Raw genomic sequence first — 23,661 nt, forward strand, 5'->3', positions numbered from 1 at the left:
AGCCAACCAAACCAACCAGAGAACAGTTTCAGAAAGATATCTCTCAAGAGCAGGCATGGCCAGAAGTGTGAAGCATCTGCACTTCCCAGATACCCTCAAAAATATAACACAATAGATAGGAGGAGGAAAAAAGTCTTCTACAGCCATTCTGAAGATAAAGAAAGATGGCATTACAACACTAAGAGTAATTCTAAATGTGCATTTCCAGAGACTGAGAAATCTGCTCAGTATCACATTGAAAAGAAGAAACTAAACTACCCGGTTTTGTACCCTTACCAACACGGACTCGTGAAGAGCAGCACCCGGAACACAAGCTTGGAAAGCTGTGATTATGGCCTGCCCCATCACTTAAGGAACTATGGGAATGTACCTGGCTCTAACTGCCCCATCACTAACCTTACTCCAGTAGATATTCTTGATGAGTCTACCAGCAGTACTTCTGAGGAAATTTTAGATTCCCCCATTTCTGATGAGCAGGAAAGTATGTCACCAACATGGCATGCATCCAATGTCCATCATATAGGAGACTTTTCTGAAGAATATTATGTAGCAAATTCAGCATTGCCATTGCAAAGGATGAACTGTAATGCAAACACAGTTGGAGATTTGTCCAGATGTGCTGTGGAAGATATTACCCCTTCCTTTGTTGAAGGACCCAAAGAGAACTATGTTGACACAATGGATGAGCTTCAGTGTTTGGTAGAAACGGTGTCAGAATATTTAGCAGAAAAGGAAGAAGAGATTAATAGATTTGGTTCTCTTTCAAACACTAAAGAACCACACAAACACAATATTGCTATTGCTAATGCAGAACAGAAAGCACCTGAGAATCAAACATCACCTTCAACTGTTACCCAGAATGCCAAGGCCAAGGTTCTGTCTTTCCCTGAGCTGAACGGAGTAAAGTGTGCTGTTGGTTCTTTATTCAGTTCACTAACAGAAAAGGTAGGTTCAGGCACAAAGCATCTTACAACCTCTGTGGAAAAACTGGTTCATTTAGTTCCAGAGAAAACAGAAACTTGGAACCAAACAGAGACAATTAATGTGGGACCTAGCCCCAGTGCCAAGTCAGTATTAGAAAAGGATCTTTCTGCACAACCTTTATTATCCTGTCAAACAACTGATGATAAGGATACTGACAGACATGGCAGAGCCTCTGAGAATGAGCACCTAGGTGGTAAGACTAAAGGGGAGAGCTCTCAGGACAGCACAGAGACTACTAGAAAGGACTCTGCTCCACAAGTTCAGAGTTCAATTGTGAAGTCTGTTTTCAGCATGCTGAATCCATTAAAAATATTTTCTGAGAAAGAAGAAGCCAAAAGTGAAGACCTCAGCAAGGTATTGAGAAGGGAAAGCACTGTTGGGTGTGGTTCTGAGTCAAACCAAAGTGAGGACCTCCTGGACAACCAAAATAGTAGTTTTGTTGCTCTAAATAGAAGTAAAAGAGCAACTGCAGATCTTCAAATGCAAGCAAGGGAAAATTTGCTGTCCTTACAAGTGGCTGATGAGCCTTCAAACTTAGCTAGTAGTACAGGTAAGAAAGGTGATACTGAGAATCAGTTGGAAGGAAAACCTTGTGTTGAGCTTTCTCTATCAAAAGACCAACCCAAACAAAGTGCCAACGATACTATGGGGTGGCCTGGTATAGCTGGCAGTACCCTCACAAATGAGGAATCTTCTACAAAAGCATTAGAGGAGGACAAAGTTACCAGTGATGATGATTTCCTTGAGCCACTAAGAAAATCATTTAGTCAGTTCCTTTTTACTTCCCCTGAGACCTGTCAAAAAGAAACTCTGTCAGAATCTGTAAAAATTCTTAAACTGGAAGAAGATGGACAGGAAAGAGAAGCTAAGAAAGATGGACTTTCATTTTCATTTAGCAGAAAACTGCATATTCCATTTTTCAATGTTCTTAGCCATTCTGAAAAGCATCAGGATGTAAAAGAGAAAGGAAGTATTTTTCCTTTGTTTAAATTTCCTCTCACTGACAGTCATAACACTGTTAATAATCAGAATTTTCACAGCTCAGTAGCAGCCACTGATAAAAAGGTCCAACAAAATTGCCACATGGGTACCAGACTTAGTTCAGTAAATTCTAGCTTATTTCCAAATATTCATAATCATCTAGAGAAACTAGATAATACTGAGGAATTCAGTGAGAATGACCAAATATATTGTCCTGAAGATGTTAAATTTAATTCATTAAAGTCTAGTTCAAATACTCATAATGATCCAGAGAAACTTTACAGCACAGAGGAATTTAATAAGAGTGACCAGACACATTGTTCTGAAGTTGAAAAACATAACACAATGAGGTCTGACTTAACCTCAGATATTAGTAGTGATTTGGGGAAATTTGGGAGTTTGGAGGAATTGAACCCAAGCAGCCATGCAGCAGTAGAGCAGTATGAAAAAGTTGTGCCCAAAGAACAACACGTCACTGGAGTGCTCTCAGAAGAACGTGCAGATCTTACACAAGTGGCATTTCCCTTGATGTCAGGCTCTTCATTAGAGCTTTTTTCTGCCATTTCAAAATCCACGTTGGTTAATGACATTAATGAAGACAAAGTTGAAAATGAAACTTGTAACAAAGGAACCCAAAGAGGCTTCTTTTCTGGCCTTTTAAGCAAGTTTACTTCTCCAGAAAACATGCCTAGTCAACAGGAATTCAACTTGAAAAGTGACAGTTCCCAGGATAAGAATAATACCTCAAGCTCATTACTCTCTGGAATATTGAACTTGATATCAAACAGCAGTGTGAATGATTATAATCCAATTGAAGCAAAGCTCATGTCTTTAGATGATACAAAAAATTTGGATGGAAATAAGCATTTGTCCACAGATGAAGTTCCTGTCGACTCATGTACGACTTCTGAGGACCTAAGGAGCCAACTTGAAAACAATGAAACTTCTAGCTTTATAAAAAATTCTTTGTCATTATCAAAAGAAGCCATTCTATCATCTAATGGTTGGGTTAATAATCATCTTTGCCCTCCTACATGGAAAAGCCAGGAGAGTGAAAAACATTGCCCTTCTGAGAACACACTCCATTGTTCTGAACAGGGTTCCTTAGAGAAATCTTTGACCAAGAGGCAAACATCAAACCATATTCTTGACATAAAACTACATGAAATGTCAAACAAGCTAAGTTCATCAACACTGAATACTAACATTTTAAGTAAGTCAAACCATTATCAGGGCTTTGATGAGGACTTTTTTGAATGGGATCCTGATTTAAAAGATTTCTCCAGAAACTCCAGAAGACTTCAGCCAGTTTATCATTTGTTGAATCAAAATACATTTCCATCAGCAGATGCTTTCTTGTGGCCTGACTCAGAAAATCCAGTAATAAATTTGTGCCAAAAAGATCAAAATGCAAATATATTTGAGTGGGGCACAAATCCAAACAGTGTCATTTCATGTGACTTAGCATATGAATCATTCGACCAGTTAGCATTTAATGAAGGTCACTTATTAAGAGGTGATATGTGGGCAGCCAGCTCATGTGGAAATTCTGGTTTTCTTCCAGTTAATGCGACCAAGAACTCTCTAGAGGAATTGCCCATTGATTCAAGTTACTCTTCAGATCATGAGAAAATTATGTGCTCTCTGCTGCAACAAGAATCATTAAGAATGGACGAAAACTTGATCTTTTCAAGTTTTGGTTATGAGTATCAGGAGTGGTTATCATATCTTGAAAATGGAGTTTGGTGGCCCTCAGAGGATGGGAATTATGGATATTATATGTTTAATGATGGTCAGTATATATATTCTCTCCTCACTGATTCTACTGGGCAGTATGTATATTTATTTATACCCGATTATTATGAATATTTGAACTATAATTTACAAACAGATGCTTTCCCAAGTATTATGTTAGATGACAACACTATTTCTGCCCATAGTCTTCAAGTTCTTGACAAGGAAGATAATTTAGTATGGTATTTTGAAGAAGAACCAATTGAAGACCCTCTTGACTTATCTATAACTTTGCCAAGAAGTGAGAGGTCATTGTTTGTAAATCTGGAAACCTTTTCTCAAGTATTTGAGTCAAGTTTTGACCAAAGGGATAAACCATTAGATTTTTCAGGCTATAATTCTCAAAAGTTTAAAAGAGATTTTAGATCTTTCATAGGGAGACCCTATTGTTCAGAAGACCTTGAGTATATATTGGATCTTAGAAACAAGCCTGGAACTATGAGCAATCATGCCTTAAATAGAGGCCCAATTACAGAGAGAGATCTGAACTGGCCTTTAGCAAAAAAGTCATCAGCTCACCTTTCCAGGTTCCATTCCCACCAGCCATCTTCTGAAGAACCTTCCTCTTTAATTCATCCTGAGAGTAAGACTGAAAGTTCACAAAAGGAAGAAACCTCATCAGTGAACAAATTGACACCTATGTTTTCTATTTTGGGTACCTTGATTAGAAGTAGTTTGAATTTTGGTAAGAGTGAATCTGTAGATGGTTTGGTCATACAGAAAACAGATCAGCAATCAAAGTTATCTGAACCCATACATGATGGTCTTCAGTCATTAATCTTGAGTAAGCAATTACCATGTAACTCCACAAATGAGCACAGAAGTCATCCCAAGGATTTGGAGAGGCAGATAGTATCCAGTGTTCACCAACCAGAGTTCATTGACAATATAAGGGAAGAATTCTCTTTACATAAAAATAATCACACGGAAAAAGGAAGTTTATTAAAATCTGGTTTTCAAGTAAGCCAAAAAACTATTAAAGTTAAAACAGATGTAGAGGATGTTAAAATTATTACAACAAAGTCCATTGTAGATCCTCTTGCACCACAGCTTAGTAAGGATGAACATAAGAATTGTGAACTTCTGCAAGACCAGTCTTCCAAAGAGTCTGAGAAAACTTTGCTTACAAGTGCACTGAAACTCTTTGGTTGGGAAGAAGGATCCTCAGTAAGTACAGTAACAAGTGAGAAACCGGCGTCTGGAATTTTGAATCTCTTTAAAACCCGAGTGAATAAGGAAGAATCACCAGACTTGGAAAAGATTGGTGATAAAGGTGGAAAGATTTCATCTCAGGAAAAGAAGGAATCTTCTGGTGTTGCAAATTTTTTTGGTACCCTTGGGGATTTCTTTAAAACCAATGTATCTCTCATACAGACAACTGAAAATAAGTCTGTTTCTTTAGTGACTGATGAGGATGAAGGAAGGTCTAGTCCTAACCCTTTACACCTAGTGCATCAGGATACAGGAAATTTTCCTCCATTACCAGCTCCCTCAAAAAAGAAGGTTAGAAGTCTGACCAAACAGACCACTATTGATGACAGCGGGTTAAGAGAACCATCAACCAGAGAGATGCAGAGTAGTGGTTTTAATGAAAAAGAGGTACCTGTCAGAGATCACCAGGGGCAGCAATCAGCAAGTCCACCTGTCTCAACAGGTCATCTGGCAGAGTCTCCCAGAGACTCTTCAAAAGGAACGGGTGCCGTATCTACAGAAAAAGAAGTTCCAAAGAATAGTAAGTCTTCTGATGCTCTAAGTAGAAGAAATACAAATGAACAAGACAGTTTTCCTAACCAAGAATGGAAATTTTCAACTGCTACACCTGCATCCCAACAAGAGTTGCCACCCAGAAGGAATATATTTTCTTTCTTAACTGGATCTGAAAAATCTGAGAACAAAGCCTCTGCAGCTCTCCCAAGGGCCAGATCTCAAGCAGAAGGGCTGTTCACTCTTCCTTCCATTTTCTCCACAGCTAGCTTAAGTACCAAGAAGGATGCCTCTCGCAGCAGCTCTGCCTTCAGTTTGTTTAACTTGTCTTTTTTGGAGGAGAAGAAGCAGCCGTCTGAGGAGAAGCAAAGCCTTTCAGCTATTCCTCCAGTGACTGCCCAGCCTTGTAGGAAGCCAGTTGTGTCTGCAGACGCAGGAGGTACTATGACAAAGGAAGATTCTACCAGTTATAAAGAAAGCATAGTCCAGGAAGTAGTTCATGAAGAACAAATGGCTCTTTATTTATCCACTAACAGCACCACTGAGCTGACCACCTTCCTTGCAGACAAGTTCCATGTAGAGAAAACCCAGGGAAAAATGAGTTCCAGTAAAGGAGGAGCAGAAGGAGCAACTGCTTTTGATTTTCATGTGAATCAGTTGCCAGCCAATGTTGTTCCTCTTTCACCGGAATTGCAGGAACAAGCCCTGGAGGTAGCTCCTCACGAAGAAGAGTCTTTCCACCAGGACATCTTCCCCAGGGACTCAGCAGCTGAGTCTTTTCCTCATGACAAGTGCTTGAACAAGAAGCTCAATGATTTAGATGTTTGTACTGAACACCAAAATGAAAGATTTACCACTGACTTATTGAACTTGCCTTTGGAAAATGGCTCCGACAACCTCTCCTCAACACAGATCCTGGATTTACCTCCTGCTTCTCCAGACCCAGGGCATGCAGGGCTTCTTCAGAACCAAGATGCAGATAAATTAGAAGACAGATCAGTATTAGGTTCCAAAGTAGAAATGATTTCAGGGCTTGTGACCAAAGTAAAATCTTTTTCTGGGTCCTTAATTGAACAGCCTAAGACTTTTTCTGGATTTTTTTCTATGCCTAAATCTCCAAAGAAAAATTCCTTTTTTTCTTTTTCCTCTGCTGCATCATCTGAGCCCCTCAAAAGTGAGTTGTTTGGAATTTTCAGGAGTCCCAAACCAGAAACAAACAAACAAGAACCATCTGTAAGTACTTCATGCCTTCAGAGTGGTTCTTCCAGAGACCCTGTAGGATCAGTTCCTCCAAAAAGCTTGCATAGAGAAGCTGCCTGTGCAGGACTCAATTCAGAGTCTGGTCCTAGTGCCTGTAGCATAGCTGTGGTTAGTGCAAAGTCAGAATCTGATCTCCTGGCCTATGACCCTAAACTAACACTTGAAATGGAGAAAAATAACATTCCTGAAAGTATTTCAAAATCCGCATGTTTTGAAGTACTTGCTACATCTTCTGTCTCAGAGGATGATATGGGACAAGGAATGTTATCTTTGAGTGATGAAGGAGACATGGGGCTGTTGCAGGGCACAGACACAGAGGCCTCATTGGAAGCAGAGCACATTCTTCCTCCAACAGAGCTACAGTCAGATCCTGCCTGTATTGCTGAAGAGCTTCCCCCCACAAGCCAACCACTGCCAGAGCCAGAGCCAGAGCCAGAGCCAGAGCCAGAGCCAGAGCCAGAGCCAGAGCCAGAGCCAGAGCCAGAGCCAGAGCCAGAGCTTCTGATTGCCAGCACAAATCAGGAGTTCTTTGGGCTCGCAACCACTTCTCTAGAAACTAGAACTTCACTGTTTGATCAGGCAGGAGTCAGTGAGAATACCACACTGGAAACACAAGGAGATCATTCTTGTCCTTTGCAAGAAGAACCTGTGCTTTGTTCCAAAGAAAATTCTAGTATACATCATGCCCCAAAAGATCCACCTGTAGCCCCCCAGGAAACAGAGCAGACAAGACCTCGTTTCGAGATCCCAAATATGGCCAGTTGGCCAAAGCTTCATTTCCCATCCACTCCTGACCATGGGAAGACACTGAGTTCAATCTTTAACCCCTCTTGCTCATCTGGTAGCATGGCAGCAGAGACTGGCTTAATGTCAGGTTTTAAGAAATTGTCTACTCTGTTTGAAGGAGCCAGTGAGGGGAAAGGGGGTATCCTAGGAAATGATTCAAAACTGGTGTTTGGAAAGAAACTGGATCTTTCATTTCCATGGTCAAAAGAGAATAAAGGAGACACAGAGCAAATGCCTGCAAAATCATCTCCGGTTTTGGTTGTTAGTGGTGATCAGGACCTTATCATCAGCAAGGCTAACAAAGTCTTGGAGCCTTCTCAAATACCTAGTGGTAGTCCTGAGTCAGCTGACATCTGTACTCAGCCCTCTAGGACCACAGAACAGTTGGTGGCCAAGCCTAGTGACTATGCTCATGAGCTTTCAAAGTCTGGTGAAGTGGAAAAGCAGCTGGAAATTTCAGCATCTGAAGAACACAGGGGTGAATACAGCAACCTGTCTGGATCTGCCTGTCCTTCAGAGAAACACAAAGAAGAGCACTGTGCTCAGCCAGTAGAGCAAGAAGATGTGTCGGCTAGCACTGGCTCTGTTTTGAATGTGGGGCACCTAGTCATTCCGGAGGATGTCAAGGAAACGGTGACCAACAAAAGGCCGGTTCTCCACTCAGGCATCATAAATGGTTTTAAGGACTGACCATTTATGATGCAAATGATTAGTGGTAGATTATCATAGTTTGCTTCAGTCCATCCCATGTCTTTTCTAGCACCTGAGCTTCATGTTAATTAGGGGCTAAGTGACAAAACAAAAGTGTGGGTATTTTCATTCTCTCCTTCTCCTAGTGTCAAATAGAATTCATTTAGTGGACAAGGAGCATCTAGCATAAAAGGAATATTTACATAGGCTGGTTTGTTTTGGAGAAGGGAGGACAAGAAGAGGCAGCAAGTATTTAAGTGCTATCTATCCTAAAAACATAATCAGAGAGGATGCTTTCTTGGATCTTAGACATTTATAGTATAGTGGATGGGAATAGTTGTACTTTGCTGTGGTTTTCCAAGTCTTCTAAGCTGTCTCCCCAGTGGCTGTGAGGCTGTAATGTAAAATACAAATTGCAAAGAATGACTTAAGCTCATCTGTATTCTATACCCTATTCCACATGGACTTGTAAAACTTCTCCTAGTGTCTCTGATACAGACTCTCACAGTGCTCAGGACTGAACAGCTATAACCAAGGTTAAGCTAGGTTGCCATGATACACTACTCAAAGCTGAAGTTCCTTTGCTGCTGTTCTCTCATCTGGAGCACTGAACAAGGTCTATCAGTAGAGGTTGCTATTACTGCCCCTGATCATAGGCACTGCACAGAATAGCTTAAGAATGCTACTTTGACCACTGGCCCAAACATAGATCTACTTAGAACAGTGAAGATAGAGACAGAGACAGAGACAGAGAGAGAGAGAGAGAGAGAGAGAGAGAGAGAGAGAGAGAGAGAAAGAGAAAGAGAGAGAGAGAGAGATCTACTCAGACATTCACCTGATACATGTTCTGCTAACATGTGCTGAAGAATCAGAAATCAGCCCAAAAATAGCATGTAATTTAGAAGCCTCACAGGGAAAATCTCTTTGACTAACAACGATGCTGTCTTTCAATCTGACCAAAGACCTTAAGTTAAAGACTAGAGTCTGCAAAACAAAACAAAACAAAAACAAAACCAACACTCTGCATAAATGCTTTCCAGGATACCTGCTAGTAAGAAAATGAAAGGAGCATTCATAGCTCATCACCAAGTCCCTCCATGTTCATAAAACACAACCACTTAGAAAACGAGCTTCAGGATTCCAGGGCTATCTTGATACGATTAGCAATCTGCCACTATCAAAGTTTCTCTCGGCTAGCTCTCATAGCAGGGGACATTTCTTTCTGTGCATGGGAATTCAGGTGACTGCGAGAGGGCTGAACTGGCCTCACATTGTATACAGAAATAGCTTTAGTTCTAATCCAGAAGAGTTGGACTTAATCCACTTTATATATAACTGAGCCTTGACCTAAGAGAACCTCAGTTACAATGGTTGGATATATCTTGGGAATATTTCCCATGCTACTAAGGGTATCACTATTGCCTTTGTGTTGCTGAAACCTGTGGATTCCTCTGCAGAACTTCTTAATCCCATTCTTCATCTAGTGACTTCCATACTTCACCCTGCAGACTGGAGGATCATGTCTCTCTGCTAAGGCACAGGCACACACATTTGTAACTGTAGAGGAAGCAATAAGGACTTCTCTTTATTAAATAATGGAAGGTGTGGGGCTAATTTCCTTAATTTTTACTGTGTTTGGAAAACTTTAATCACAGCCACTGGAAAAGTTTCTTTAGAAGACTGAGTAAAGAATTTCATGAATATACAAAAGGCCATTTTACTATTTCTTCATCCTGCTGACAGGTAGCAATTAGGTCAAAGAGTCTTTGAAGTCAGGGCTGAGGTTCAGAGGTGCAAGAGGCTTAGTATGTTGTCTTTTCTTTTATCCTTTTGTGATGGACTAGACTGAGTTTTCTAGATTGAAATGTTTGTCCTTACTTCCTGGGAACCTCCTGTGTGTGGATTATTCCTGTCCCGTGCAGTTATTAGCTCCCATGCGTGTCTGTATTTGTGGTCTGGTCATTGGTCTGCATTTGTATTTACTAATCCACTTTCTTTTCTTTCCCACAGCCCCACTAGCAGTAGTAGGTATGGCTCCTCCTGTAATGTGAGTCGAGGAAGCTCTCTGCTGAGTGAACTGGACCAGTATCATGAGCAAGACGATGATGGTCGGGAGAGGGACTCCATTCATTCTAGCCATAGCTATGGCAGCCTCTCCAGAGATGGCCAGGCTGGCTTGGGAGAACAAGAGAAAGCCTTGGAAGTGGCCTGTGAATCACAGAAGGAGAAAACAGGTGAATCCAAGGAGAGAGATGATGCCACAGTCTGCCCTCCGTCAGACCTGATGCTGCACAAGGACCTCACCCTAGGACCCCAGGAGAGGTAGGTGATGGCTAGCTCACATGCAACCTGCCATATCTCCTATTGAATGCACTTTTCACTTCTTTCCTTGCAGCTGGGGGGCAGGTGCAGCAACAATGGTCAAGCTGTTACATTATCCTTTGATTTTTGGTATGGTTTCCAAGATGTTTGAGGGACTTGTGTCACAGAGGTGTGGGCACACCCGAGTTCTTGAGCGTGCAGTCTTGACCACACAGATGTCTGAGTCTGAAACTGCTTCTGAGCCCCACAGGTTGTTTTTCAATAGTTCCCTTTGCTTAGGGATCCTTGGCTGTGTCCTATTCATTCATATTTTAATTTCTTTTGTGAGCATTGATGTTTAGTTATATTTTACCCTGTCTGAGGAAAATCAGAACAGAATTAGCCAGATTTAAAACATCTGCTGTAAAGTAAATAAATGGCTTGGCTGTGTGTTTGGCATTTTTTATCCAAAAGAAGACTGTTTTGTAATGTATCTTTTGGGCAGGTATGGTGTACGCCTGTAGTTCAGTACTCTGGAAGCAGAAGCAGAAGGAGCTTAAGACCAACCTGAGCTGTACAGTGAGATCCTCTCTAAGTATAGCATCAAAAAGAACTAAAAGTGGACGTGTGATAAAGTTTCGTATAGAATTTGAGTGTTCTTTCTGTGTCACTGAGCTAACCTGTTTAGAATAGCAAGAGGTTTGTGCATACTAGCTCACTCAGTTTTGCTACTGTTGACAGTTTTGGGACAAATAATCATTATGGAAAACTACTATCCATTTTAGGACACTTGTTAGTCTCTGGCCTGTATAGTAGATGCTAACAGTCATGACCAGGGTGACAACCAAAACTCCCCAGACATTGTCAGATGTTCCACCAAGTACAAAATCCCTCCCTGTGCCTAGCTGAAAACACACGGGTTGGCTCAGCTTTCCCACATCTAGATCTCCTGACAGACCTCAGACCAGGGCCATGCCCGTGGCTGGATGGACCATGCAGCTTCCTGAAGATCATTGTAAAATTCCTTCTCTCTTCCTTTTTTCTTTCTTTTTATACGTTTCTTTATTTTTCTTACGTTGTAGCCCAGGCTGGCTCCAGACTTGTAACTTAACCCCCTGATTGCTGAGATTATAGGCATGTGCTGCAATGCCTACTGTATTCTTGTTTTTCAGTCTCTTGTAGTTCAGTTCATAGTGGAGAGGCCCAGGAGACTAAGGTTCAGACCAGGCCTCTTACTGGGTTGTGGTTCCATAAAGGCTGGTTCTTTATGGATCGCAAACCTGACATTAATGTACTTGTTTATCTCCATTAGGCCAAAAGGTAGCCAAATTCTTGACCAATACTTTGGCTAAAAGTGCCCACAAATGTTTTGGAACAGTTAGGCGTCATTGGAGCCTGGCATGTCTGCTGCCCTGACTATAAGCTATAAGGAGGAAGGAAAGTATTATCTGGTACTAACCACTATTCCAGCTGAAACCTAGGTGATGACCTGCTCTAACACAGAGTTTCTGCCTCTGAGGCACTGGGTTATATTACTGTTCATTTCATAGAGGCTGTCCCTGAGGCAGCTCAACATACACAATGGTGACAGGAAAGGACTATCCCTTCCCTAGGCGGAGTCTCAGCATTGGCAAGTCTTCCTAAACAGTGGAACAGCAAGGGTTTAGAGAACAGTTTTTTTTTTCTTAAGGAACCTATGCAAATCCCAGAGGAGGCTGGTGGTCTCTAGCAGTGAGCAGGAGGGGCGCATGCTCACTTCACCTGATCTGTGACTTCTGCACTTGATGTTGACTCAGGCCCTGGCTGCTGCTGCTGCTCCTTTTATCACCTCTTAGTGTCTGAGCTCTCTCATGTGGGTACATGAGAGAAGGAGAAGGAAGGGGGAGGGGAAAGAGGAAAGAGTTGTTATTTTAGACAGGAATTGTTTTCAAAATAGTTGTTCAGAACTCCACTGTTTTGTGGCCTGAATCACTAGCCAAGTGTAGGCATGAGCACAGGCTGTTTTATTTTAGACATGGCAGTCCTGCCTGGGCATTGTCACTCTGTTGTCTCTGCTGTTTACAAGAAATGCTCTTCTTTGTTGCAAGTTTTCCCGAGGAGAAAGCATCGTCGCCCTTTACCCAGGCCAGAGCACACTGGTTCCGAGCGGTTACCAAGGTCCGACTCCAGCTGCAGGAGGTAGGAATTTGTTCCAATAATGGTTGGGACAGTTTTTTTTTCTTTGAAAAGTTTGGGAGACATATGGTGCTGGAGAGGCTGTCAGTAATTAGTCATCTTCTTACAGTGTGCTTCTGGGAATGCATGACAATTAAGTGAGGGCCTTAAGAGAGGGAAGGTGGCCTTGGCTGTTTGATGAAAATCAAACAGGCCTAGTAGGTGGGAGTGTAAAGGTAGGGCTAAATGCTTATTCTCTCTACTACCATTTCTGTGGTGCAGTGTTAAGGTAGGTAACAAGGCCTCTTGGGTAATCTGTTGTATTCTTTATTGGCCAGGTCAAGTACTCACTTTACACAGGGCTGGAAATAAGGTACAGACATTTTTATGGGAAATTTGGCCCCCAACTTAAGATTTGCAAAGAGGGTACCAGAGAAATGGCTCGGTGGGTGAAAGTACTTTCTGTGCAAGTATGAAGAGCTGGGTTTGGTTCTCAGCAACCATGCAAAAAGCTGGGTGTGGCTGCATGCACCTGGAACCCCAACACTGTGAAGAGAGGTAGAGACAAGAGGATTATAGGGCCTGCTGGTCACCATCACATTTTCAAACCCTGTGAAAAACCCGGTCTTAGAATTAGGCAGAGTGATAGAGCAGGGTGCCTGACTTCCTTTGTCCTCCATGGACCTGCACACAGATGACACACAGGGGGGTGGTGAGGGGGCAAGAGAGATGGAGAGAGAAGGAGAGGGAGGGAGGGAGAGAGATGGGGAAAATGTAAGAATAGATGATGTAGTTCCACAAGCAACTTGGGAGGAACAGGTTTATTTACCTTACAGTTTATAATATCTCATAAAGACGGGGCAGGACCTAAGGCAGGACCCGAAGCACAAGCTATGGAGGAATGCTGCTGACTGGCCTGCTCCCCATGCCTTGTTCATACCTTTCTCATGCAGCCTAGGACCACTGGCTTATGGGTAGCATTGCTCCTAGTGGATTGTTTTTAAATGACGGCTGTAGCAGTCACTAGTGTAAAACCTGGCAGATATTAAAAACTCAAGCATGCTCACATATACCCTTTAAAGACTAGTTTGAAACTTAAGGAAAGTATCTGTACAGTCCATAGCTCTGTACCCTAAGTCAGCTGCTGCCTCTGTCCCTTCACATCTGCCTTGTTGTCTCCTTCTATTGTGACCCCCCTCCCCCAGAATCATCAGTTGAGTTGTAGTCAAGAGAGTTTGCCATTCCTAAATAACCATATCCTCCCCTAAAAATAAGGCACTCCTCTAAATAACCATAATCACACTGTCAAGAAAACACCAGCAATAGCTCAAACATCAGAATGTCGTGCAAATTTGCCAGCTGCTCCCCACAAGGTCTCTTTCTTTTCTGATCCAGAATCTAATGACTGCCTTAATTGGTGTCTCTTCTGTTTCCTTCAGCCTGGAGCAGTTCTCAGTCTTCGTTATCCTCACAGTTTTAAATGATGAAAGCTTTCCTTTTGTAGCACGGACCCACTCTGTGTCTTCGTGTTAGGTTCAGGCCATACATACTTGGTAGGAATTACAGAAGGAGTACCTTCCATGAACCTGTCCTGCTATAGTTGATGTTGGCCTCCATATTTGGTTAAGTTATATTGGTTAGGTCCCTCTGCTGTCAGCCCTTCCCCTTTGTAGTGAGAGCTCCTGAGACCTCCTGGTGGTGACATAAGTCTGCAGCTACCACTAGTGGTAGTTATTTGCAGATGATAACTTTGTTCCTGTCGTCCTTTCCATGGTGCAGTGTGTGTTCCAGTATAAAAAAGTTTCCTTTTCACCTATCAATGTCATCCAGAAAGACTCATAGGCTCTTTAGTGCACCAGTTTTAATATATTATTATCATTTATCTCAATAAATTATTCTGATTAATCTAATCTCTCTCTCTGTCTCTGTCTCTCTCACACGGAGAGAGAGAGAGAGACAGAGAGAAAGAGAGAGAGAGAGAGAGAGAGAGAGAGAGCGAGCTTTGTGGATTGTGTCTAAGTCAGTGTCTCACTATTGAAGCCTTTGCTAGCTTGAAGTTCCTATGTACTCTAGGCTAGTCTCAAACTTTAATCTTTCTGGGTAGACCTCTGGAAGATACTGGGATTATATAATGTGTTATTACAGCCAGCCTGCAAAACATAAATTTAAACTTTCAAAAAATAATTTGATGATTTTGATTCCTTGAATCAAGTTCTTATTCCAGGGGCCAGGCTGACCACAAACCTACCCTCTTCCTCCAGCACCCTTCTATGTATTGGGATTATGAGTCTGTACTTAAAATGTCTGTCTTAAAAGTGTTTTTTAATCATTAACAAATATTCTTAGATGACAGGTTTTAATTTGTTATGCTTTTCACATTTTCATTTACATGATATATGTTAATATAATGTATACATATATAATCTGAAGTAAGTAATGTGTCCAGGAAATCAAACATTGGAGTCTGTGGATCTGGACTGTCTGACAAGAGGGAACAAACATTTAACCCACAACTGTAGAGCCAATGCCATAGTGCTAACTTTTTATTTCAGTGTTTTAAAAGCAAGTCTTGAATTCTTACTATAGTGAAAGGAAAACTCAGAATGAGAACAAGAAGAATGTACTGATCAAAGTACAATTGGTTATAACTGTAAAGAAATTATTGATCAAAATATAACCCCCAATAAACCAATTAAAAATTATTCAAAAAGTGAAACTTGTAATTGTCTGGGAGAAAGTGATGGTTTATCCTGAAATAAGGGCAATCATCATTTAATTGAACAGGAAAACCATAGTGTGGATGTCCTTCACACAGAGAGACAGCTGACCAAAAGGAGAAAGATGAACCAGAGCTTAAAAGGTGTCCGTTTATGCCTAGGATGAGCTTTGTTGACAGCAGCTGAGAGCATAAGACAGAATGAACGCAGCACCGAGAATTTTCCCCCTAAATTATGAAAGTTTAGCCTATGTCGCCCCTTCTTTGTAGCCCAAGAAGTATGTAGCCAACTTCTTTCAGAGCTTCAGGCAATGTATACTCTGAGGGTTAAAAAGAGTCACATGAGTAAAGTTCTCATGAGTTCAAGCCATATACAATGACAAGGACAAGCTACACATGGCAAAACCCTATTTTTCCATAGAGGTATCTGAGTAACAATAATAGGAGTGAGTAAGCATGCTCTTATGCCCCCTCCTGGTGGGATCATAAAAGCACATTTCAGGAATAGTTCATGTTTTCAGAGAAACTGAGGTCACAAGACTCTTGTCTTGTTTTCTTGGACTTTCCTCACAAGCACTCAAATTTCCTCTTGCACAACTCCATTCTTGGACTGTGTCCCAACAGTATAGTATACACACAAGACCACCCTTTAGTTCTCTACTTGAAGATCCTTTTGTTTATTAACTGTAAGAGATATTTCCTTTGTTACAGGTGCATAGTATTCCACGGTGTTACGGTACTGCACCTTAGTGTTCTTGCTGTATGCACATCTTGTTACTCTTCAGTGACTTACATGAAAGACAAAGGTCTGCTTTAAGTTGTCTTCTGTAATCTGGGCTGAGGGAGCAGCCAGCAGTAAGAGCATTGCCAGTCACAGTGGTAAAGGGAAAGCACAGATGAGGATTAGATGAGCCGTTGCAGATGACTGTGCAGGTCTGCCTCTGCGCACACATGCCACTCCTCACATTTGCCATCCTGGCAGCACCTCAGCTGTCCTCCCTGACCCAGGGAGCAATCTGAGGACATATGTAAGCAGCTTTGATGACCACGCCAAAGGGTCTGTGCCTTCCATTGGCATGCTGGCAACCTAGTCCCCATGCTCGTGGTGCAGTAGGTGCTTTTCTTTCCTAACCCACCAATAGGGTGATTTGTCAAAGTTTTGGGATTTTGATATTCTTTTAGATGGCAGTATCTTAGTAGTTTAAATTTATGTTTTCTTGCTAGTAAAATTGAACATTTTCTTAAATAGGAAGGCTAATTAGAAATTATTTTGTGTGACTAATTTCTATTGAGTATTTTTTTCTTAACTGAGCTTTTTATGTTTTAGGGAAATTAACTCTTTGTTACTTGAGTTGCTAATCTTTTTTCAGGGTATCATTGTGAGGAAATACAAATATTTTAGGGAACTGTTTTTCTAATCTGGAAAATTAAGAAAACAATAGTATCTTTCTCTTAGCATTGTGAACTATCCAGGAAAACCATGACTTTAGAAAGGAATATCAGGAAAGAAAAAAAAGCACATACTTCAGTGGCTCACATTGTCTCCATGATACAATAAATTCCTTTGGGTCCAGCTCTACACAGTTTGAAGTGCGAGTCATGGACCAGCAAGGCCTGGGAACCGTTTGTTTTTAATCTTTGATGAACTGACTACTAAAATGGAAATCAAGCCTTCACTGGAGGCTCTGTCTCACTGAACAGGATGTGAACCAAAACTCCAGTCCATGACACTGGGAATAAAAAACCAGCTCCTTAACGAAAAGAAGTTTGAGAAGCATTAGTTTATACTTGTAAAACATGAAATAATTTGTTTTCTCAATTCTCAGAAACTTTGTTTGCAATTGCTGTTTCTTGTGCCTGGAATTTCTCTTAATTCCTCTAGCAAGCTTTTCATCTGTGGGCTTTAAGATGCAGCCAGATGTGAGGTGTCTGGAGAAAGTCTCCAGACTGTGTGTGAGAATCTGTTTAGAATTGGCACTCACCATGAGATTATAGGGCTATTATTTGCTGTTATGCCTTCCTTAAAAAAAAAAAAGAAGAAGAAAACCCACCTTGGGTCAGTTCTTGGACCATCAGGGCTATAGTATACGTGAGGTCACCTGCCATAGAATGTCTAGCAAATAATTTTTAGTTATTTTACTAGCTAGAAATGCCCTTTATTTCCACAAGTGCCTTCATGTATAAATTACATTTCTGTTGTGATAAAGTACCATAACCAAAGGCAATTTAAGGAAGAGTTTACTTTGTGTTTTGGTGCCAAAGGGCTAGATAGCTGTTGAGGAAGGCAAGGTGGTGGGAGCAGGAAGCCGAGGGTCATGTCTCAGCTGTACACAGGAAACAGAGAGGGCACTGGAAGAGGGGAGAGGCTATAAACTCACAAAGCCCACCACCTGTGATGCACTTCTTCCAGCATGGCTCCCGTCCTGAAAATTCTATAATGTCTGCCAAACAGCACTACTGACTGGGGCTTAGTGTGTAAATATGAGCCTGTGGGTGTGGGCAGTTCTCATTCAAACCATCACTTCTAATTCATCATTTCCCAAGGTCCAGCCCCTAAAGTTAATAACAGCAAAATATCAACCATTCAAACCTACTGAGCTTTCTTTTGTGATACATATTTAAACATAAGTTTATTGACTTATTACAGTATTACATGTAAGTTTTTCCTCAGTCTTTGTAAGCTTTATTCTGGGTTAGTAAATATGACTGGTCCTTATTCACTTTGTCATAAATAAGGTTTTGGTAATGTTGTCATAGAAATCTATTTTTGTTGTTACTGTTTTTTGTTTTGTTTTGTTTGTCTTTTGAGACAAGGTTGCTCTGTGTAGCCCTGACTGTCCTGGAACTCACTCTGTGGACCAGGCTGGCCTTCAACTCAGAGATCTGCCTGCCTCTGCCTCCCGAATGCTGGGATCAAAGGCGTGTGCCAATACCACCCTGCCCAGACTTTTTTCCCAGGAGAAGGGGGCAAGATAAAATCTATTTTCATTTCTGTTTATTTTTTAAACTTAAAATATTTAAATAAATGGATAAACTAGGAATATTTCTTTTTTGAAGAATTTGTGCTTTGAGTTTCTGAATGTGCTGGACTGACTTTGAATATTAACATTTTTGTCAATTTAACCAAAGAATGGTATCTGACTTTTAAAATTTACATTTTTCCCTTGTTTGTGATTTGAGTATTCCCCATGCATTTAGAGTAACTAATACTAAGCTGTTCTGGCATTAATGAATTTTGGGGAACTACTTATGCCATTCCTATAAAATTGTCAGAGACTGAAGGGCTTGATTGTTCAGGGCCATACTTGTGTCCTCTGTGTAGCTGGACATCTGAGCTTACCCAGTGTTTGATGACATTGCTGATGCTGACGATGCAGTAATGCTGGGTGTGTGGGTGGGTGGGTAAGAATCTGTACCTTATTTGGTTTAGTTGCAGAAGAATCTGGGGGAGGAGGTGAGACTTTTAGCTCTAGAAACAGAGACTGCGGTGGCAGCAGGTGGGTGGGTGTTCCAGGTGGAAAGGGACAGTAAAGGAGAAGACATGGAGACAGGGCCATAAGGAAGGCTTGACAGGAGCTCTTAGGCTGTTGAAAGCTGAGGCAGGCAAGCCATGGTAATCAGGGACAGAAGTGAACAGATCAGAAGGCCCACACTGAAATGGAGCTGTCATGGGAGCTTGTCATACAAGAGTAGCAGGCCAGCCTACGAGTTGGACTGGCAATTTTTCAGGGAAGTCACTAAAACAAAAGAACAAATGGGTTGTTTCCTGCAAAGTTCTGTTTCTACTCGTGACTTCCTTCCAAACTAAGATGCTTCCTTCTTACCTCATAATTCAAGTTCTAAAAAGGTTGTCCCATGAGGAGACAGTGATGAGCCTCAAAGAGAAGTGGGCCCTTGGGACCCTACCTCTTAGGCTTAGTAGCAGTAGGAAAACACATGGTTTAATCGGATACTCAGGATTCTCTCTGGTTATGGCTGCCCATCTTAACTTCCATTACCTCAGGCTTTGCCTTTTGATGAAGATCCCTAGTTTCCTTTCTGTTTTAGATCACTGAAACATCAGAGATCATGCCTTCCTCAGACCTGTACTGTTACCATTTAAGTCACTAACCCGGGCCTGGAGAAGCCGCTCAGTGATTGAAAGCACTGACTGCTCTTCTAGAGGACCTGAGTTGACTCCTAGCATCCACATGGCAGCGCATGTGTCTGTAATTTTAGTCCAAGGGGATCTGATGTCTTCTCCGGCCTTCTGGGGCACTGTATAGATATATACTATGTATACATGTTATATGTGTATTTTATATGTGTATGTATATACATATACACATAGGCAAAACACCTATAGACATAAAATAAAAATTAAAAATTGTTAACAATTGTTTTAAATAACTAATAAATATGACAGGATGTGAGGTTCAGGGGTTCAGAGCACCGACTGTTTTGTTCTTCTAAGGACCCAAAGTCAACTCCTAACACCCACATGTGGCTCACAACTGATTGTAACTACAGGTACCAGACACACACACAATGCATTAATATACATGCAGGCAAAACAACCACACCCATAATGTAATAAAAGTATTAAAAAAACTTTAAAAATGAAAGAAGACAAATAAACAAAAGGGATGTATAATGTAAAGGTTCTTTCTTGCTCCCAACTCCCATGTGTCCCATGCCTCCCCATCACACTGTGACTGTTTTCTGAGTCTCCAGGGATAAGGAGACTTATCCCTTTGCGGCTTCAGGCTCACATGTGCACTGCATACTCACTGCCCTTTGCCTTGCTTCTGTCACTACTCTATGTCTGTTCGTGTTCTTTAGTATCCAAAAAGCTACTGCTAGAGTAAGGCTGTGAAAAGTGTTTTTTCTACTAGCATAAAGTTACTGCTTTTTAAAATAGCTATGTAGTATTTCTTTTGTGAATTTATTATAATTTTTATGGTGTGTGGTCTATGGTTGGATCTTTGAGTTGTCTCTAATACTATAATGCAGGTTCTGCCAGTGGGCCCAGATATTTGGAGACTTCTTTTAGCCACAATTTTGAATCTCTGTCTCTCCTATGCCTTTACCAGAACGGGTCCTACTACTACTTCATGAGCCAGAGAAGCCTCCCCTAGACAAGGGCCTTGCGCTTCTCTGAATACTGAGTCTGCCCTTGCTTCCTACAGGCGCTTCCTGCCCTGTGACAAACAGAGTGTTCTTACCCGATCTGAGAGACCAGACCTAACATATTTTTAGCTTCTAACTTTGACTAAAACTCTATCTGTTCTCTCAAATCTACGTTAATGAAGACCATGCCTTCTTGTCTGTTCCATGGAACTAGATCAAGAGTAAAGCTTGTAGTTTGGGGTTTTTTGTTTGTTTGTTGTGATTTTTTTGTTTTGTATTGTTTGTTTTTGTTTGTCTTAGCTTCCTCTGCCATTTCCAAACAATTAGCCTGCCCTACTCCTACCTTCCTAGTAATGATCACTTTATGATAATTTTATAATTTACCTAGGTTTACATTATTAGTGCCATTGAATAGAATACATAACTGAATTCTTAATTGCCCTTGTGTGAATGTGTATGTGTGTGGGAGGGGTATGTATGCGCATTTGTACATGGAGTCCAGAGGTTGACATTAGATCTCTTTATCTTTGTCTACCCTATTATTTATTTACTTTTGAGATAGGGTCTCAGTGTAGCTCTGACAAGCCTATAAATTGCTATGTAGACCAGGCTGGACTTGAACTCATAGAGATCCACCTACCTGTGCCTCCCACTGCTGCAGTTAAAGGCACGTGTCATCATGCACATGCTCCATCCTATTTAAAACAGTGTGTGTGTGTGTGTGTGTGAGTGTGTGTGTATGTGTGTGTATGTGTGTGTGAGTGTGTGTGAGTGTGTGTGTATGTGTGTGTGAGTGTGTGTGTATGTGTGTATGTGTGTGCGTGAGTGTGTGTGTGAGTGTGTGAGTGTGTGTGCGTGTGTGAGTGTGTGTGTATGTGTGTGTATGTGTGTGTGAGTGTGTGTGAGTGTGTGTATGTGTGTGTATGTGTGTGTGAGTGTGTGTGTGAGTGTGTGTGTATGTGTGTGTATGTGTGTGTGAGTGTGTGTGTGAGTGTGTGTGAGTGTGTGTGTATGTGTGTGTATGTGTGTGTGTATGTGTGTGTGAGTGTGTGTGTATGTGTGTGTATGTGTGTGAGTGTGTGTATGTGTGTGTATGTGTGTGTGAGTGTGTGTATGTGTGTGTGAGTGTGTGTATGTGTGTGCGTGAGTGTGTGTGTGAGTGTGTGAGTGTGTGTATGTGTGTGTGGTGTGTGTGCGTGTGTGTGTGTCTGTCTGTCTGTCTGGGTGCATGTGTGCATGACAGTATGTGGCACGTATGTAGAGATCAGAGAACATTGTGGGGGCGAATCCTTTCCTTCCATCATAAGGGTTTTGGAGATTAAACTCAGATCTGATGGCATAGCATCGTTACCTGCTGATTTATCTACCTCACAGGCCCCTTCCAGTTTATATTTTGAATCACTCTTGTTCACTGAATCTAGAGTTCGTTGGTTTTGTTAGACTGTATGCCTACTGAACCTTAAGATCTAATTATCTCTTCCCCACAGCACTAAAGTTACTGGTGTGCACATCCACGTTTGGCTCTTATGTGCATGCTGGGGATCAGAACTCCTCTCTTCATGCTTATGCAACAAGTACTTTGTCCACTGAGCCATGTCCAGCCCAACTACTCAATGTTTGGAAGGCAGCACCTTATCTAGAGCTATGCAACTAGTAACGGTATACCTGAGATTTCAGTTCGTATCTGCTTTAACATGGAAGCCTGCCTGGTTTTAAAACACCATGTTCCAAAGTATGTCCCACACCGTTGTAAGTCTACAATTGTTAATAGGTGTCAAGTGACAAGGTTCTGTGTTCAAAAAAAGCTTGGGAAATGCTGAGTTCATTAGAGTGACACCAACAGATTGCTCTTGGCTGGGCAGTGTTGAACCCAAACTGCAAAGTTTGGGTTCACTTAGTCTTAGGATCCTTTAAAAGGAGAATCTCACAGTGTACATCAATTTTGCTCACATGCTTGGTAATAAAGCCTTGTTTTGTTCAGAAGCATTGAATTGGACTTGTTTTTCAAGGAGAGTTCATTAAAATTTCATCTGTCAAGGTTATCAGTAAGCTCCTAGCGACATACTCTGGGAAATTGCTTTTCTGTCTTTATCGTATTGGACCCCTGCCTGCTGCATTTGACACTATCAGTGAATTCTGTTTTTTGACTTCTTTTTCTTTTTTCCTTTTTAAAAATTGGATATATTTCTTTATTTACATTTCAAATGTTATTCCCTTTCCCAGTTTCCTGTCCATAAGCCCCCTAGCCCCCCCTCCCCCACGAGAGTGTCCTCCCCCCATCCATCCCCCTTACTGCCCCCAACATTCCCCTGCGCTGGGGGTCCAACAAGGCTATTCTCTGCTACATATGCAGTTGGAGCCCTGGGTTAGTCCTTGTATAGTCTTTAGGTAGTGGTTTAGTCCCTGGAAGCTCTGGTTGGTTGGCATTGTTGTTCATATGGGATTTGCAAGCCCCTTCAGCCCTTTCAATCCTTCCTCTAATTCCCCCAAAGGGGGTTCCGTTCTCAGTTCAGTGGTTTGCTACTAGCATTCACCTCTGTATTTGACTTGTTGTGGTTGTGTCTCTCAGGAGAGATCTATATCCAGTCCCCCTCAGCATGCATTTTTTAGCTTCATCAATCTTATCTAGTTTTGGTGGCTGTATATATATATATATGGGCCACATGTAGGGCAGGCTCTGAATGGCCATTTCTTCAGTCTCTACTCTAAACTTTGCCTCCATATCCCCTCCTATGGATACTTTTGTTCCCCCTTTTATGAAGGAGTGGAAGCATCTGCATTTTGATCATCCTCCTTCTTGAGTTTCCTGTGGTCTGTGAATTGCACCTTGGGTAATTTGAGCATTTGGGATAATATCCACTTATCAATGAGTGCATACCAAGTATGTTTTTCTGTGATTGGGTTACCTCACTCAGGATGATATTTTCTAGTTCCATCCATTTGCCTATGAATTTAATGAAGTCATTGTTTTTTATAGTTGAGTAGTACTCCATTGTGTAGATTTACCACATTTTCTGTATCCATTCCTCTGTTGAAGGGCATCTGGGTTCTTTCCAGCTTCTGGCTATTACAAAATATGGAACACTTCACAAATTTGCATGTCATCCTTGCGCATCTTCTCTAAGTGAACCCACACCCTGGAGTCCTCTGCTGTACATGTGTCGGAGGCCTCATATCAGCTG

At 41.5% G+C, this 23,661-nt stretch overlaps 1 protein-coding gene across 9 annotated transcripts in view; it reads left to right on the forward strand.

Annotated features, from left to right (window-relative positions):
* Nucleotides 1–23,661, forward strand: part of Unc13b (unc-13 homolog B) — a 215,076-nt gene that overhangs the window by 123,087 nt on the left and 68,328 nt on the right. For 7 of the 9 annotated variants that reach the window (XM_063288360.1, XM_039110717.2, XM_039110722.2 and 4 more), the window contains 2 exons: nt 10,210–10,521; nt 12,588–12,678. In XM_063288360.1, the coding sequence (XP_063144430.1) occupies nt 10,210–10,521; nt 12,588–12,678 (403 nt within the window). Of the gene's footprint in view, nt 1–89; nt 8,157–10,209; nt 10,522–12,196; nt 12,353–12,587; nt 12,679–23,661 lie in introns of those variants that run through there. The other 2 variants (XM_063288364.1, XM_063288361.1) reach the window with 2 other exon arrangements.

This window comes from Rattus norvegicus, chromosome 5 (assembly GCF_036323735.1).
Source record: "Rattus norvegicus strain BN/NHsdMcwi chromosome 5, GRCr8, whole genome shotgun sequence".
Lineage (NCBI taxonomy): Eukaryota > Metazoa > Chordata > Mammalia > Rodentia > Muridae > Rattus > Rattus norvegicus.